Source organism: Polyodon spathula, unplaced genomic scaffold (genome assembly GCF_017654505.1).
Source record: "Polyodon spathula isolate WHYD16114869_AA unplaced genomic scaffold, ASM1765450v1 scaffolds_1277, whole genome shotgun sequence".
NCBI classification, from domain to species: domain Eukaryota; kingdom Metazoa; phylum Chordata; class Actinopteri; order Acipenseriformes; family Polyodontidae; genus Polyodon; species Polyodon spathula.
Genome location: NW_024472760.1, coordinates 69,496 through 87,947, shown reverse-complemented (window position 1 = coordinate 87,947; position 18,452 = coordinate 69,496). Strand labels below are relative to the sequence as shown.

General features: G+C 46.1%; 1 protein-coding gene across 1 annotated transcript; it reads left to right on the top strand.

Moving 5' to 3' along the window:
• The first annotated feature begins 3,768 nt into the window (after window positions 1-3,768).
• On the top strand, window positions 3,769-7,346 carry c1qtnf5 (C1q and TNF related 5). Its single transcript, XM_041242389.1, has 3 exons — window positions 3,769-4,622; window positions 5,806-6,040; window positions 6,472-7,346. Exons 2-3 carry the CDS (start codon window positions 5,818-5,820, stop codon window positions 6,990-6,992), a joined length of 744 nt encoding a protein of 247 aa, XP_041098323.1. The 5' UTR covers window positions 3,769-4,622; window positions 5,806-5,817; the 3' UTR covers window positions 6,993-7,346.
• Window positions 7,347-18,452: the final 11,106 nt, after the last annotated feature.

Genomic DNA, 18,452 nt, shown 5'->3' with positions numbered 1-18,452 from the left:
GATGGGTTTCAATAACACCGTCTACACCTTTCTGCTGCAAATATTGTATCTTGCAGTACCGTTATACATTTTAAAAACATAAAACAGGACAGTTACTGTATGTTGAGCTTTCGTATCAAGACTTAAAATGATCTGCCGTCAAGTAATTGTAAACCAGAGCCGGACCAGGCGTGCTTTTCATCTGGTCTGGTCTGGCGACAGACCGGACCTCTTTGGACCAGACAGGCTTATATGGAACCTGATCTCTCTGCAAAGGAAACTAAACCCAAAGTGAACTGTGAGTGAATCGTAATCAAACACTCATCATTAACAAGTGTTGTCTTTATCTGTATCCCTGGAGCCCCAGAGAGGAACTGGGAGAGACGGAAGCCAGGCCACTAACAACACGAGCGGAGCCAACTCAAACTGCTGAGCCTGCTTTTCCAGACAGGGAGAGAACCTTTTACACACCCTTGTAAAAACACTATATACTTCCAGCGCACAGTACTAGAATAGGGTATGCAGGGCACACTGAGTGTGGCAGCCGACTTCTATACAGCAAGCAGAGATGTTGTTGAAAAGTCAGAGTGTGTGCTTCATGCAGAGAAGGCATGAAAACTGGTCCGACTGTTTCTGTATCCGCCGTCTACAATGCAGTCCAGCGAAAGAGACTTAAAACAAAACTGTAAGGCGACGTTTTGTCAAAACCGTGGCAGCCGATTATAACTGTGAGTCTTTTCATTCTGTTGCATTCATAAGTTACAGGCAGGTTTGAAGAGATCTAGGTTTGGAGTGTGAGCCCCAGTTAATCTCATATATAAAGTTAGACTGCTAGGGTGTCACAAGCAACCAGGTGGTGCAGTGTGATAATTGACTAGCATGCTGTGCTTTTCTCCTTAGGAGTACTGGGTTCAAATCCAGCTCACCCCCTTCCTTTATTTTCCAAGAACTGGTTAATTGAGCTTATAGCCAGTGTGAAACACAGCTTTCCTGTGGGAGCTGGTGGTGCAGTGGGCTAATCCCCTGACCTGCTTCTCCCTGAAGATGGTGGTTCAAATCTGGGTTCTGGAGGTGTGTTCCTGAAGGTAAGTGATAATGTTGATTGTGTTTCCACAGATGGAGGAGGAGAAGACATGCCCTGCAGAGAGAGGGGGAGGAAGAAGAAGAAGAAGGTGAGAGGTAGGAGAGGATAGAAAGGGGGGGGTCTGGCCCCCCCCAGCAGGCATGGGAGTGGAAGGTGGGGGTGTTGCTGCTGAATGAAAGATGATTTTTATCTTTAGAGACTTCAGTTTCTGAAGTCATGCATTCTAGAGGTTTTATGTATCATAAAAAAAAAAAAGAAACTTTCATTCAGCAGCAACACCCCCACCTTCCACTCCCATGCCTGCTGGGGGGGGCCAGACCCCCCCCTTTCTATCCTCTCCTACCTCTCACCTTCTTCTTCTTCTTCCCCCTCCTCTCTGCAGGGCATGTCTTCTCCTCCTCCATCTGTGGAAACACAATCAACATTATCACTTACCTTCAGGAACACACCTCCAGAACCCAGATTCGAACCACCATCTTCAGGGAGAAGCAGGTCAGGGGATTAGCCCACTGCACCACCAGCTCCCACAGGAAAGCTGTGTTTCACACTGGCTATAAGCTCAATTAACCAGTTCTTGGAAAATAAAGGAAGGGGGTGAGCTGGATTTGAACCCAGTACTCCTAAGGAGAAAAGCACAGCATGCTAGTGAATTATCACACTGCACCACTCAGCATAACATGAGAGTCTCACCTCGCATATAAGATCTTATAGCAACCCCTTTATATTATTATGCTTAAAACCACACCGTCCCATTTTATAAAACCGGGTCTATCAAAAAAGGGCAAAGTCTTTGAAAATGAAAAACAGACATCCCCAACATGTGGTTTGAACCCACTAGCCTGGGAATCAGAGTCTGCTGCTCTACCAGCAGAGCCAGTCAACCAGCTGGATTCCCTGTTCCCTGAAACACATTATTATATTTTGTGATGTGGACCTGGGGATAAATAGAGATTCTCGACACTAATTTGTGACTTGACCTGGATTCAAAGATAAAATAAACAGTATTTTTGAAAACAAGGGACTATCACTTGCGGGACATGAACCAACAACGCTGCAACTCCGAGTCTAATGCTCTACTAACCAAACCATCCAGAGAGTGGTTTTTACACTCTTGTAAAATGCCAACCAGTGCTTGCATTAATTCTTCGTACAATCTGTAGGGGGCAGGTTGAGACGGGATGAAATCTTCAACACCCCAGACAAGGCCTGACCTGCAGCTCTGGTGTTTATTTCTCAGTGTCTTTATTTTGTTTGTATCTATTAAGCAGAGAACACCGGGTCTGTTGTCTTAGCCTTGTGCTGGTTGCCATGGCATTTCATTTGGGCAGAAAAACAATTCGAGAACTTAGCGAACAAAGGAAGGTTCAGGACAGAGGACAGCTGCTGCAAACAGCAATACAAAGCATTGCAGCAACGCTGCAACACAATGATTAGAAAGATGCAGCACTGTGTCCAATCAGCTGCCATTAACTAGAAACACAAGCAGCCAATAAAGCGAACCCAACTTTTGGCGCTGGCACAGGGAGAAGCCCCCCCTCTTTGACTTGCACTCTAAACAACTGAAGCTCGGAGTTTGGAATCAAAAACCGCGTCGCATTTCAATCAGTAAGCTGGCTTTGCATGGCACTGAATGGCCAGGCTGTTAGAACGCTCAAGCCAGGGGTTGACAGTGGGAAGCTGTTCTAACAGAACGCCTCTGCAACATTCAAAGAAGACCCCAGCGTTCTCAGGCTGCATTGTGGTTTGCAGCTGAACTAGGTTTTATAGAACCCTGTCTTTTTCTGTAAAAAGCGGTTTGGGAAATTGAGGGGGGCACTTGAAAAAAACAGATAATGCAGATTATAATAATCTGCTGGGAAGAGATTATCAGCAGCATTGGTCTCTCAAAGGCACCAGTGTCTGGAAAGGGCTGTAGGGTCAGCGGTCAGCTTTACTGGATCATGGCCAGTGTGATGTAATAAAATAAGAACAAGGATTCTGTACTGTCAAGGGAGGAATTTATTAAAACTGCAGTGTCCCGTAATATATCAATGTATTACAGCATTAAAAAGCACTAAATGAGCATTATAAATGAACAATGTCAGGTCTAAAACACCACAACATGGTACTGCATGTATAATATACAAAGAACATCAGTGACAATGATCTCAAAAACGAAGCACTGTAATACAGTATATTGACAATTTACAAAACAGCAGTCCAGAAATACAGTAAAAAAAAAAAAAAAAAAAAAGTAAGCAAGCCAGAGAAGATCAGAAAGCAATTCTCAATTTTCAAAACCATCTGTCTGGGAAGATGGGAATGATACGTCTTTTTTGCCAGTCTAAATTAACAAGGAACATTTAAAAAAAAACAAAAAAAACACAACAAATCACAAGAACGCTTAACCCAAAACTGCTTCAGAAAGCGCTGTGCTTTTCAAACTGTAACTCATACCATATTGCTGCAACAAGAAATTGAATCTGCTGGTTAAAAATCACATCAAAAGCAAAGCACTACTCTTCAATAGTCTGGTTCATGCAGCGCTGACATACTGTTTAAGACTGTAACTTTTCCTTTTTCTAAGTTACACACCACATGTTTTTTTTTGTTTTATTTATTGTATTTGTTATATTTGCTTACAAACTATTCTCAAAAGCCTTTATATAGAGTGTGCACTGTCCAGGACCCCAGACAGGATTCCTGGCACTGTCCTGCACTGTGTGATTGCGGAAGTATTAAAGCATTAGAAATGAAGGGATCAAAGAGAGGCTGTGGCTCCCTGCAGCCGGGCTGCAGCTCTGATGAGCAGTGAGAACAGTGAGCTCCCTCCCTAATGAATCCCATGTGTGGGGAAGTGTGCAGGCACCCCTGCCACAGCAAGCTCTGTTCTCACTTTCCTTCTTATTAAACTGGGCCACAGATCAAGGGAATGCCTGCCTGCCTCTCTTCACTGCTTCCCTAAAACACAACGGCAGCGTTTCCATGTTCTGTGGTTTTCTGAAACACAGCAAAACAACCAACAGACTTGGCTGGACCTCTCAGTCTCTATCTCTCACTCCCTCTCAGTACATCTCTCTCCCTCTCTCTCCACCTCCTCCTCTCACATCACCTCTCTCCTCACACAATCTCCTCCTCCTCTCTATCCTCGCACCACAACAGTCCTTAAATTCTGGGCAGTTTTAAAAGTTATTTTGGACGCCCAAGATATTTCTAACTAGATGTTTAACGCTAACAGTTTTTTTTTTTCTTTTAGAAATCTTTCCCCTTTTCTCTCATCCCCCTCTTTCTTTCTCCCTGCTTTCCTTCTCTCTGTATTAAATCACTTAGTTGTTTTGTTTTTTTTCTCGCAATGAGACAGACATTCTTGGACTAAACCACTATTCAATTTTCCCAGCCTCCCCCCCCACCCTTCCTCTCCTCCTCTAATAGGCTCCGGTCACGGTTTCCTCTCTGAAAGTTGGGAGGTCTTTCAGTCCCAGTTAAAGGGGGGAAAACTTTCTTTTTGGTGTGTTATTGAAACACTTTGAAGAACGTGTTCGTGCTGGAAGACATACAGAAGAGGTCTGGATCAGACAAGGTAAGCAGTGATGTGAATATATTCTGCATGCCTTCATAGTTCACACTGCAAAGTCTTTGAAGTGACCTGGCTCTGAGCTACATCTGCAGGCTGCCGTTTCCCATGAGAACAACCACTAGGCAGATATTTACTGATAACTGTTGCTTTATTTCAAAGACTATTTCAAACATTCCTTGAAGCCATGCTGCCAGCAAGCGCAGCACATTGTAGCTTGTTTTGTTTTCATGGTTATTCGGAGATTAATACAAAGCTTGTGTTAAAGGGAGGCTTCGCGTAGGCGTTAGTTTGTTATTTTTTCATTTCAACTGTGGATCTTTAACTGCGTAGTGGCCCACTGTGCCTTTAAAAAAAAAAAAAACATTTTGCATTATCAGTCTAATAAAAGCACACTGAATCAGCTGCAGCCCCCCCCCCCCCCCCCCCCCCCCCTTCTGCCCTCAACAAAGGTAATTCTGTAGAAGCCAAGGTATGACTTCGCTGGATTCTACCTCTCATTTGGCAGTTAGAGCCTGGTGTGCATTAGCACTGGCTTGTTTTAAAGGTGTTGTATCTCGGCAGACGTAACACTAAAGGATGGCAAACGAATGCAGCTTCTTACTGGCAAGAACCTGGCGAGCTGGCCTGCTCTCAAGCTGGGTCTCGGCCCTGTGGAAACGGCTTATCTGCACTCGTCTTTATTGGGCTATAACTTGTGCCACTGTCGCTTTTTTTTTTTTCCAGGATAAGTTACTGAAGGTGCTGTTCACATTTTGTAACTGTTTTTCCTAACTGTCTAACTTCAGACATTCCATCCCTGACTCATTAGAAAGTGTCCAGCTGCTCTCACTCTGGGGGGGGGGGGGGGGGGGGGGCACGGGCGACATGGCCATCATTCCTCAGCTGTCATGTGATTCTGTGATCAAGGAGAGGCAGAATCGCAATGCATGCACGCTGGCAGGTAACAGTTTTTTTAGCTTGTGTTTTAAGAAAAGGCTTTGCCCCTGGGCTACAGCATATATTTGGTATATTTGGGAGTCTTGGTAGAAATGTATTGTAACAACCCAATCCAATAGAAGTCTTTTCCAAAGTATTAGGACTGGGAGTCTTTGCTTTGAAAATATCTAATGTACTGCTCCTAAACCCACTCTTCCCGTCAGAAAGTTACTCAGCTCCCTCCCCCTCTCTCCCTCCCTCTCTCTCTCAGTTACACACAAAGATGTCTCCGCTCCAGCATTGGTCCCGCCTCTTCCTGCTGTTGCTGATCCGCTCGTCCAATCAGATTGAAGATAACAAGATTCCCAGCCTGTGTTCGGGACAGCCCGGTATCCCAGGATCCCCAGGGGTGCACGGGACCCCCGGCCTGCCAGGGCGAGATGGCAGAGACGGGCGGGACGCTGCCCCGGGAGAGAAAGGGGCCCAGGGGGAGAGGGGGACACCTGGTGAGAGGACAGGCTGAATATATACCCCCTCATTGCCAGTGTTTGCACATAGGTCACTGTGCAAGGTGCTGCAACTGAATCATGGCAAATCAAATAACCTCATAAATGAGTCTGCATGGGATTCAGTAACACTGAAAGGCTTTCCTATTAGTCATGGGTTTTAGCGTGTCATGTGCTTGTAACATTTCCAATCAGGAGGGTCTCACAGTTCACATGGTTTGCGTTAAACTAACAACACTTTAGTCTAGTGAGTGAAGAGCAATTAAAGCCCTAAGTGCAAGTTCCAGAAACCATGACAGACGTGTTTGGAGTTTGTCAAGGGGATTGTAAGAGAAGTCTATTAAACGTTTAACTTTTGCAGCACTTTCCTGCCTGCATCTTAAGCAGCCCTGATATGCACCCGCGCTGACGTGCTTCTTTCTCTTTGCCAGGAATGTCGGGTCTGAGGGGTGAGCTCGGTGACCCGGGGCAGCTGGGAGAGAAGGGGGAGAAGGGGCAGGCAGGGGAGTGCGCCGTCGCCCCCAAATCGGCATTCAGCGCCAAGCTGTCGGAGAGCCGTGGGCCGCCCGCAGCCGTGGACGGGGTTTTGCGTTTCGACACGGTGCTGCTCAACGAGCAGGGCCACTACGACCCTGAGACGGGGCGCTTCACCTGCAGGGTGCCTGGGGTGTACTACTTCGCCGTCCACGCCACCGTGTACCGCGCCAGCCTGCAGTTCGACGTGGTGAAGAACAATCAGGTGGAGGCCTCGTTCTTCCAGTACTACGGGAACTGGCCCAAGCCCGCCTCCCTCACCGGGGGGTCCCTCCTGCACCTGGTGCCCAACGACCAGGTCTGGATTCAGGTGGGCATCGGGGAGTACAGCGGCTTCTACTCCAGCGCCAAAACAGACAGCTCCTTCTCCGGCTTCCTGGTCCACTCGGACTGGAAAAACTCAGCTGTGTTCGCTTAGCGGCTGCCTTTCACAGTGTCACCTTCCACAGGGACCCGCTGCTTCCAAGCACCCAAACCATCCTGAGCATGATGACGTAGCTCGAGGATACTGCTTATTATATATATAAAAACGAGAAGGAGCCCGCTTGAGAGTGCGTACAACGGGGTGAGTGGACTTGTTTTTAGACTTGTTTTTGGTAAAGCTCTGAAAACGCAGGCGTTTTTTTGTTTTTTTTTCCTTTCAAAAAATACGATTAAATGAAACAGTGAAAACACAACCACTCCGTGTCCCGATACTGTTTCCTGTTACTAAGAAACTGACGATTGTAGCTGCGCAAGATTTTTTTTACAATAAATAACACTAATGACTGAATTTCATTCTCCCTTGTGGCTCTGTTGTGTGTTTAACTGACTTATTATTTCCTCCGACTGAATGGCAGGCCGCGCACCTCGGAATACTTTCCGCCTCTCACCACTAGGCGGCACTGTTTCCCAGCACATGGAATTTATTTTATCGCGCACACTATAGATGCAAATTGAAATAAAACCTGTGCTATAGACACCAGTAAGGAAATACCAGTTGCATTTGAGCAGGTTGAGCTCCACAATGTACTGCACACCAATGGTATTGTAGGAAAATGGGTCAAATGAAAAGTACGCGGATACACAATTTATAGTTAAAATCTCTGTAAGGGCAACGAAGGGATTCAAAGCGGTATAGTGAGCACACTTGAGAACCATGTGCTCGAACGCAGCTGCGAGGTGGGAGGATGTTCTCGAACTCGGCTAACGCAGGACTTGATAAAGTGGGGGGGCATTTCACCTCGGTGTTGTGCGTTATTTGACTCGCCAGTGGCCCAGGCACATGATCCAGTGCTGCGAGGCTAACGCTGCGGTCTGCTGATAATCCGGCTTGGTTTTCGGAACACCCTGGTGTTCTAATGGAATGGTTCTAAGTGTTCTGGAATGTGAACGATCCAGCCAGCTGTAACAGAAGAGCATGAATTCATTACGAAATGAGAGGATGCGTGCCTTCCCTGTTACAAAAACAGCAGCATTGCTTCTAATAGTCAGCACAGCAGCTCTGCAGCAGCCAAACCCGACCCGTCTTTCCACGAATTCATCCTTAAAGAATGCAAGGGGATCACTGGCAGGCGCGCCGTGAGCAAGGTTTGCGAGGCAATGAGGTAATGCCTTCATGTCAGCCTGGATTGCCTCTTCAGGACGCCCAAATTCTGGGTTAGAGGATGTTGCTTTTTAAGAGGTAGAGAGTTTGATCTGAGACTGGATTTAATATGGATTAATAGAGTAACATCGCTAATGCTACATACCAGCCTGCCGCAACCCCGCTACCCCGAGTTCCAGCGCCCTTGGCAAATGGTTAAATACATACTAATATTGATTTATGCCAATCAAAATAAACTCAGAGCCATCATGCATCCTCTCTCTCTCTCTCTCTCTCTCTCTCTCTCTCTCTCTCTCTCTCTCTCTCTCTCTCTCTCTCTCTCTCTCTATATATATATATCTCTATATATATATATATATATATATATATATATATATATATATAGAGTGCGTTTTATAGCCTTAACATTATTTTCAGAAATACAAATAAATAAATAAATTAGCTTCAAACGAGGGACATACACCGACTGCCCAAACTGGAAACTTCTTCAAGACTGTGCTGCAGAGTTTGTCCACCAGAGGGCAGCAATGGTCCATTGCCACAGACGGATTTTCTGAGATTTGTATGCTTAATCTCAGTAAGATAAAAGCAATGTTTTACATATGTTTCTTCTGGAAATAACGCAGACAGACACACACACACACACAGCAGAGATGCCATGGGAAGGTGAACTCAAGGACACACATTGCAAATTCATATATTTCCATACTGTTTTTAATCTCAACTGAAATGCAAAACCTCGGGTCTGGACCTGCGCGGCTAGTGGTGTTTAACTGTTTAAGCACCAGGTAACTTTACATAAAGACTGCCCAAAGACTCTTAGAGTTTTAGAATAGCTGAGCGACCGTCAGTGTTGATTAGAGCTCTCTTTCCTGTACTGCTAGAGCGCTCTGCAGTGTGGAGAGCGGAGTTCTCTTTCCTGTACTGCTAGAGCGCTCTGCAGTGTGGAGAGTGGAGTTCTCTTTCCTGTACTGCTAGAGCGCTCTGCAGTGTGGAGAGTGGAGTTCTCTTTCCTATACTGCTAGAGCGCTCTGCAGTGTGGAGAGTGGAGTTCTCTTTCCTATACTGCTAGAGCGCTCTGCAGTGTGGAGAGTGGAGTTCTCTTTCCTATACTGCTAGAGCGCTCTGCAGTGTTGAGAGTGGAGTTCTCTTTCCTATACTGCTAGAGCGCTCTGCAGTGTGGAGAGTGGAGTTCTCTTTCCTATACTGCTAGAGCGCTCTGCAGTGTTGAGAGCGGAGTTCTCTTTCCTATACTGCTAGAGCGCTCTGCTCTCTCTTTCCTATACTGCTAGAGCGCTCTGCAGTGTTGAGAGTGGAGTTCTCTTTCCTATACTGCTAGAGCGCTCTGCAGTGTTGAGAGTGGAGTTTCTTTCCTATACTGCTAGAGCGCTCTGCAGTGTTGAGAGTGGAGTTCTCCTATACTGCTAGAGCGCTCTGCAGTGTTGAGAGTGGAGTTCTCTTTCCTATACTGTTAGAGCGCTCTGCAGTGTACTGCTAGAGCGCTCTGCAGTGTGGAGCTAGAGCGCTCTGCAGTTCTCTTTCCTATACTGCTAGAGCGCTCTGCAGTGTTGAGAGTGGAGTTCTCTTTCCTATACTGCTAGAGCGCTCTGCAGTGTGGAGAGTGGAGTTCTCTTTCCTATACTGCTAGAGCGCTCTGCAGTGTGGAGAGTGGAGTTCTCTTTCCTATACTGCTAGAGCGCTCTGCAGTGTGGAGAGTGGAGTTCTCTTTCCTATACTGCTAGAGCGCTCTGCAGTGTGGAGAGTGGAGTTCTCTTTCCTATACTGCTAGAGCGCTCTGCAGTGTGGAGAGTGGAGTTCTCTTTCCTATACTGCTAGAGCGCTCTGCAGTGTGGAGAGTGGAGTTCTCTTTCCTATACTGCTAGAGCGCTCTGCAGTGTGGAGAGTGGAGTTCTCTTTCCTATACTGCTAGAGCGCTCTGCAGTGTGGAGAGTGGAGTTCTCTTTCCTATACTGCTAGAGCGCTCTGCAGTGTGGAGAGTGGAGTTCTCTTTCCTATACTGCTAGAGCGCTCTGCAGTGTGGAGAGTGGAGTTCTCTTTCCTATACTGCTAGAGCGCTCTGCAGTGTGGAGAGTGGAGTTCTCTTTCCTATACTGCTAGAGCGCTCTGCAGTGTGGAGAGTGGAGTTCTCTTTCCTATACTGCTAGAGCGCTCTGCAGTGTGGAGAGTGGAGTTCTCTTTCCTATACTGCTAGAGCGCTCTGCAGTGTGGAGAGTGGAGTTCTCTTTCCTATACTGCTAGAGCGCTCTGCAGTGTGGAGAGTGGAGTTCTCTTTCCTATACTGCTAGAGCGCTCTGCAGTGTGGAGAGCGGAGTTCTCTTTCCTATACTGCTAGAGCGCTCTGCAGTGTGGAGAGTGGAGTTCTCTTTCCTATACTGCTAGAGCGCTCTGCAGTGTGGAGAGTGGAGTTCTCTTTCCTATACTGCTAGAGCGCTCTGCAGTGTGGAGAGTGGAGTTCTCTTTCCTATACTGCTAGAGCGCTCTGCAGTGTGGAGAGTGGAGTTCTCTTTCCTATACTGAGTTCTCTTTCCTATACTGCTAGAGCGCTCTGCAGTGTGGAGAGTGGAGTTCTCTTTCCTATACTGCTAGAGCGCTCTGCAGTGTGGAGAGTGGAGTTCTCTTTCCTATACTAGAGCGCTCTGCAGTGTGGAGAGTGGAGTTCTCTTTCCTAGCTAGAGCGCTCTGCAGTGTGGAGAGTGGAGTTCTCTTTCCTATACTGCTAGAGCGCTCTGCAGTGTGGAGAGTGGAGTTCTCTTTCCTATACTGCTAGAGCGCTCTGCAGTGTGGAGAGCGGAGTTCTCTTTCCTATACTGCTAGAGCGCTCTGCAGTGTTGAGAGTGGAGTTCTCTTTCCTATACTGCTAGAGCGCTCTGCAGTGTTGAGAGTGGAGTTCTCTTTCCTATACTGCTAGAGCGCTCTGCAGTGTGGAGAGTGGAGTTCTCTTTCCTATACTGCTAGAGCGCTCTGCAGTGTTGAGAGTGGAGTTCTCTTTCCTATACTGCTAGAGCGCTCTGCAGTGTTGAGAGTGGAGTTCTCTTTCCTGTACTGCTAGAGCGCTCTGCAGTGTTGAGAGTGGAGTTCTCTTTCCTGTACTGCTAGAGCGCTCTGCAGTGTTGAGAGCAGAGTTCTCTTTCCTATACTGCCAGAGCGCTCTGCAGTGTTGAGAGTGGAGTTCTCTTTCTTATACTGCTAGAGTGCTCTGCAGTGTTGAGAGTGGAGTTCTCTTTCCTATACTGCTAGAGCGCTCTGCAGTGTTGAGAGTGGAGTTCTCTTTCCTATACTGCTAGAGCGCTCTGCAGTGTGGAGAGTGGAGTTCTCTTTCCTATACTGCTAGAGCGCTCTGCAGTGTTGAGAGCGGAGTTCTCTTTCCTATTCTATAAGAGCGCTCTGCAGTGCTGAGTGGTGTTTAAACAGCTTCAATCAGACGTCAGGAGAGCTTGTTGTTTTAGCATGGCCTTTGTTTCCAGGGCTGAAATGTTTTCAGTATGAATGTTCTGATCCTTTGAACTGCAGCGCCAGTTAGAAACTCACACCTCAAGGGACGGGGGCAATAAACAGAGCTCTGTCTTTATTTCGCTATCTGCCTTACACAGCAAAACAAAAACAAAAAACAAACGAAAAAAACTTTCTGAAAACAGTCAATTATTGCCCTACATGACTGCACTCATCCAGCTGAGAAAGCTGAGTGTACTGTAAAAGAAGACAACGTTTCTGAAAGTGAAATTCGGAATGTTTTTCAGACCTTGTCAAGCATGGGACCAGCGCATTGAAGGGCAGGAGTGTTGTGCTCAACCCCACCCGAGTGCGCCCCAGGCATCTCATTGCTCTCGTCCCTCGTCGTTCAATCACCCGTGCGGTGCAGCCAGGGCAGGATTAGCGGCAGGGTCCCTCCCCATCAAAGCCGGCTGTTTAATCAGGGGCGAGGCGTGTAATCGCCCAGTGCGAGGCTGTTTGTGAGCACAAGGGGTCCCCATCAAATACCACTTACAGTACACCTAGATATCCCGCTCAACTGCGCAAGAGAAACCCTATTCAAAAGTAACAGCGGCTCTCGGCAGCTTTTGCAAGCCTTCACTTTTAAACAGTGCATTAGCCTCTTGTGAGGAATAGCATGCGCTCAAAGCATTGAGCACGCAGCTCTAAGTGTGAGCAGCAGAGGAGCGAGAGGGGAGAGCGTTGAATCAGAGTTTGCATCAAGAGCAAAAACATCAGATTTAAAAAGACAGATGGGAAGAGAGACAGGGCGAGAGAGAATTAGTCAAGCCACTGCTGCATAAACACAGTGAATGTTTCATCCTGCTGCCGCCACAAGCGATGCACTGAGCTGCGTTACCTTTATTCTGCTGTCACTGTCAACAGTTCAGCGGCTTTTTATGTTGATGTTGGTCTAGGCAGATAATGAGACAAAAGAGAAGGCGAAGTGTAAGAGAAAAGGAAAGGTGTGACAGGGAAGGAGAAACCAATGAAAAATAGTGGAGAAATAGAAAAGCAGAGAGAGAGAGAGAGAGAGAGAGAGAGAGAGAGAGAGAGAGAGAGAGAGGTGGATAGCAGAGAAGAGGGGGTGGGGTATTAAGAACCCCCCCCCCCCCCAGGGGCTGCCTCTTTTATCTCTCTCATTAAACACCACACCTAATGGATTGCTGGAGTTTGCAATGGAGCTGTGCTGATGGATTGAGAGGAGGGGGGAGAGAACAAAGAGCCAACAAAGAGACAGCTTGAAAGCTTTTCGTGAGCAAAGGTGAAACAGAAGCAAGCAGAAAACCTGCCTGCAACAGAAGCACTTCTGAGACACTGACTCAGCGCAGTGACTCCAAAACAGGTTAAAGAAATAGACACGGGACATGGGATAATGCAGATAGCTATTGGAGATGCAATGGCTTGGGCATGCCCCAGTGTGATTGTAAGTACAGTGGAGCTACAGTACAGCACAGTATTCCCTGGCTGCCCCAGTCACAGCCAGGCCACCGTTAGGGGGGTGGCTGTCCCTCCCACTGCTTCCCACAGTTACTCAGTTTTTTAGTCCCTGGGTTCCAGCATTTTAAAACAGCCAGGTCAAGGGTTCGATGGGAAAGGCCTGCTCCTCTGCTATCAATAGCCGTGCATCTGACTTTAAAATGTCTTGAAATGCTACGATGTTGCCAGGCAATGTGTCGTGGATGCTCCTGGGGAAATCGACAAGATTCGGTTGCCAGATACTGCATGGAAAAAGAGCCGTGACATTTTCATGTTTTCTTTAAACTGGAGACAAAAAATACCAAGACAGTCTTTACAGGTTTCTCCTCTGGATTTTCAATGTCTTTCCCCAGAGAGGCACTGGAAGAAGAGAAGTGAACGCATGATGCAAGCATGTGAAAAGCATGTCACACCGAGGTGCAGGTCAAAGGTCATCAAATTGGGGGGAGGGCGCCCAAGGTTTTCAGGAAACAACTACATCACAAGCAAATCTTTTTTTAAAAAAACCCTGCCAAGTCAATTTCTGCGCAAGTTGATTGGATTATAAGTAACACAGAATCTTTGTTTGCTTCATGTATTTCCTGTTTAGATTGTGCAGCGCCGCACGTATCAAATATAATCCACCTTTTCATTACAGACACATGGCGATCCGATACCAGCGCGGCTGGATTGATCTGTCTGGGAAAACATGAAGGACCAGCATTAACACAGCTGATGCCCTCTTGGAAGTAACATCACTCAGAACACACTGAAACAGTGACTGCGTCCTTCGGAAAGTTCTAGCATGCTGATTTCAATGCTCACTTCGTTTTTCTTGTTTTTCTACAGGGGCCAACCTCTTACACTAAAAAAAAAAAAAGAAACCTAAATGAGGTCTTGAAAGAAATGGGAAGTGGGGCCCTCCATAGTCCTGCTGTGTCCCTTTAAACTCAGCAGGGGTCCCAGCCCGTCCCCTGTTAATTAGTGATCATTTACAGCAAGATAAAAGCAATATGAGAGAGAGAGGAGAGAAAGAGAGAGCAATTGAACCACAAAGGAATTAGAGTTCCTTAAGCACAAACTCCAGACATCACCCAGCCTGAGAACATAAAGATAACAAGAAAGCAAAAAACACACACACACTCCCACTTCTACCCCACAACCGACACACTCAAACTGACAACGCACCTTTGCTTCTTTCAAAGCTGTGCATGCGAGACCTGCAAAGCAAATGGAAGGTAGCATTTCATGGACTTTTGAAACTCCCTTTAAGTTGAGTTGCTATTTTTATTGGTGCAAACTGCACCCTGGAGTAGAAACTCTGGCAGAAACTAAAAAGAACTCATCCAGCCACAAGATTGCATTGCTTTAGTGAATTAATTTACGCTGCTTGGAAAATAAATGCACAATAGTGTCACGCAGTATCTTGAAGAGACACAGTACAGTTGTTTAATGTGAGGCGCGAGCAATTATAACACCCCAGTCGTTGGAAGTCTCTTATCTGATCTGGAGCAGACTCACAAACCCAACACCAGTGGGAGTCAGAGCATCTCTCAGATAGAAAGTACGGCTACATTAAAAGAGCCATGCTCTAGACCACTGTGCTCCCCGATTCCATGGGGGAGGAATCTCAGGAATTCACGATCAGGAGACAGCACCGGGAGGCTCCAGTCAGCCTGACTTATCCAGGCTTTCCCCAGAGTCACCTCAGGACATGGTAGAGTTGTACCGATTCACTAAGGACACAATGCAATGTGTATCACGATACGCAGGCTGCAAACTGTATCACGACACCCGTTAGGCACCTGAGGGGCGATTTTGTATAAGAATATTGAGTGATGGCTTTGTTGAAAGACAAGACATGCATCCGATGCAGCAGGTACTCAAGCAGAGGCACCACATCAGCCACAGGCTGCTGGTGTCTGATTGTCGTGCACCGCAGTTCTGGGACTGCGTGCATCATGGGCTGTCTTGGCAGGGGGTTGTAGCAAGCTTGGCACGTAGCACACACACAGAGGCTCGCCATCCCAACTAAATCCACCCACTCCCTCAGTTTCTTCCTGGGAGCTGTTGATGGCAGCTCAGAGAAATCCCAGGAATTTCCAGATGGGTTTTTTTACAGTTCAGATATAGGTAGGGAGGGGGGCTGGGTGGCACAATTTAAATCAGCAGCCTTTCCCCTCTGGGAGTTGAGGCTCAAACTCAGAGTGAAATGCAACTGGTTACTGGTTTGCGTGGATAATGATCTCCACCCTCCACACTAAGGGTGTGCTGGTCTTAGTGCGTCTCCAATCCCAGCTCTGCCTAGGTCCAGTCTTGCTACAGTCTGAGACCTGACAGCCTCAGTGGTTCTGTGGTCTGGGCTGCAGCCAGCTGCTCATTTATAAACCAAAAAAGATAATAAATAAATCTATGCACTTGCAACAGAGACAACTACAGGTGCTACAAATGCCTTACCGCAAAGCTAGGCAGCAGTTAAACTCTGCAGTGCTATTGATTGAAACAATGAAACAACATTGCTGTAATGCAGCAGGGCAGCTCTACGATTAAAATGATTGAGGCTGGGTTGTGTCTCTGCTGGTAAAGATATCTCGAGGGGCTCCGACTCTCTCTGAAACACGAGACCATCTTTTGAAAAGGAACAGCTGAATTATGACATTTCGGGAGGATTTTCACACAGAAAATCTCTCTCAGCACGGAAGGTCGGAAAGAAAGCATTCAGAAAGCTTGCTGATGAAAGAGGCTCTACTTTAATCTACTACCTCTACTGCAGTACCATTAGTTCTGCAAAGTGTGAGTAACTCTAAACCCTCGCTCAGTAAAGCAGTAGCCTGCACACTACCCATTCAGTGCCCCATTGCTGGCTGATGAATACAGCCCTATGACAAATTAGACCAACGTTTTGGGCTAATTCCTTTATCAGTGCTGTGACTGAGATCTACAGTACAAACGCTCACAATTACATGCAGTTGATTTATTAATAATTTAAGATAAAACGAGAAATTAAAATATATAGCGTAAAGAAAATGAAAGAACAAACCCATGCAAAAATAATGTTTTTCTTTACTGGTTAGGCTGGGTAGATATTCTTGATCGCTGGGCACAGGATGAAATACCAGGGTCAAATAGTTTAAGATAGATAATAACCCAGTGCCTGCTCAGTTTTACTGCTCCTCTGACTGGAGAAAGGCAAGATATTAAGAGCACTTTGGGAAGCATTTTCTGATAAGATTAGAAATATCCATTCTCCGGAATCTGTACATGAAAGCATTCAAAAGACAAACAAAGCGTACTGAAGCTTTTATCCCCTGGCAGGCTTCAGACACTCTCCAAGCCGGCTGTTCGTTTTGCGGTCGTTATTAATTATTTGTTTTGGTTTCTTGGGATTTAAAGCGATGGGAAGCGCCTCCGGGTCTGGCAACAAATCCATAAACAATTTTGCAGGAAGGATCGAAAAGATAAAAGGTAAAAATGATTTACTTATTTGTAAAGGCAGGGCAATATTAAAATATTCACAGCCTGATAATTCAAATGAAATCCGATGGGATGGTTCAAAGCCACGACCCCCGGAATAGGAAACAATCTACTGGTTTAGTTAAAGAGGTCAGTTCCACGTTGAGCTGCAAACACGATTAACCTCAGAAATACAAGGACAAAGAAAACTAGTTTGTTATGCTAAGGGCCCTGCTGTTCATTACACCGATTAAGTACAAAAAAATAATAATCAGTAAGTCCTCTTGAATTGAATCTGCAGTTTGTTCAATGAAAAGCAAACCTCATTCCTGTATGACTGAAAATCACAGCTTGGGGTACCATTAGCTGAGCAGGGTTTTGTTGAAACCCAAGGAAAAATGTCCATTTTATATCTACGCTGCTTTCCAGTGTACAAACAGACCTCAAGTTTGAAAAAGCCACTTTATCAGGACCCAAAGGAGCGATAGACAGTTTTAGTAAAATAATCACTGCAGCCCTGTTTGCTGTGGTATACATCTGTTGGTTTCTCTATAGATAAGTTTAAACTGGATTACATTTCATTTCTGCCCAACAGCACATTTTTGGGTACCAGAATGCAATGCTCAACTACTAATCTCAGCTGTGCCATTGCAAATCTGCATTCAAGCAGAACTGAAACCAGCGCTCACAGCAGCCTTTCTTTACTCACGTTGTGTGCATCATGAAACTACAATACACATTCGGGCCAGGTTAAAACAATACAATGGTAAGTGTTATTAGTCCCAGGGGAGCAAGCCTGCTCGAATTCAATGGCCAGGGAGCACAAAGGGAGCTAATTGAGAGGCTGCTCTGTGCAGGTCCAGCTAGCTTTGTGTTTGCCTGGAACGCAGGTGAAGATTTATCTTGCATTGTAAGGAACGTCGTCACGGGGGCTGGCTCTGTCAGCGAGCCCCGCAGGGGAGATCGGGGGGTGGGGAGAAGGCTTTGTCTATAACAGGGTCGCTATGAAGTGTGGCAATCTGTCACCAGCTGTCACCCACAGCCCCCAGGTGCAATGCCATATTTCACTGCTGTCACCGGGCACGATCAGAACACACCCCGGGACCACCCCGGGTCTTTGTCTCTGCAGGGGGTGATGCAAACTGGAATCAAATGTGCTGAACGAGTACAAATTTATATATCTATCAAGTTCACTGTTCTATCAGTGTAAAAATGTGCACTGCAGTTATACCTCCTTTTAAATATATCCCATTCCGTCACTGTGTGGACAGTTGTACCAGGTTAAGTTCCCTAGCTCTGGAGCTATTTTATAATGCACATGTTTTTTTTTCAAAGTTATGTCAGGGCAACTTCTTGAACTCCATGTAATTCACACAAACGCTTTTAAAATGTCTAAAACTTTCTAAAAACGAATGACCGAAAGGCCACACTGTTTGCGCAGTGTTGTTAGTAACCTGGAGCAAATAAAGGCAGTGGGAATCATAAAAACACTTGAGTGACCGAGCAGCTGGTGAATTAGAACACCGAGTCACACCCAGACACACACTGGAGTCCACAATTCTCTTTTCAATACATTTATTTTGTGGTTTCAAATCATTATATACAGAGTGTGATGTTTACGCAACAGCAAAAAAAAAAAAAAAAAAAAAAAAAAGTTCAATTTTGTTCCATCTTAAGTGAAATAAAGTCTTATTCCATCCCAGCGGTCCTCAGAACTGAAGAGGGCTATGAACTCAGCACATGGGTATATACACTGTAAATTATGTCTCAATCCTAAAATTCTAGGTGATGCAAAACTTTTGGCCATAGCTGTAGTGCGACTTTTTACTGGGAGGGTATTGGACACAGAGGTCCAAATGAGTTCCTATCTTATTAATCAGTTTAATAAAC

What these genes read in the sequence shown, in the direction of transcription:
- c1qtnf5 (XM_041242389.1), top strand. Translation starts at nt 5,818, where the DNA reads ATGTCTCCGCTCCAGCATTGGTCCCGCCTCTTCCTGCTGTTGCTGATC. An exon ending in GGGGGAGAGGGGGACACCTG is followed by an intron (nt 6,041 to 6,471) that starts GTGAGAGGACAG and finishes TCTCTTTGCCAG; the next exon opens with GAATGTCGGGTCTGAGGGGT.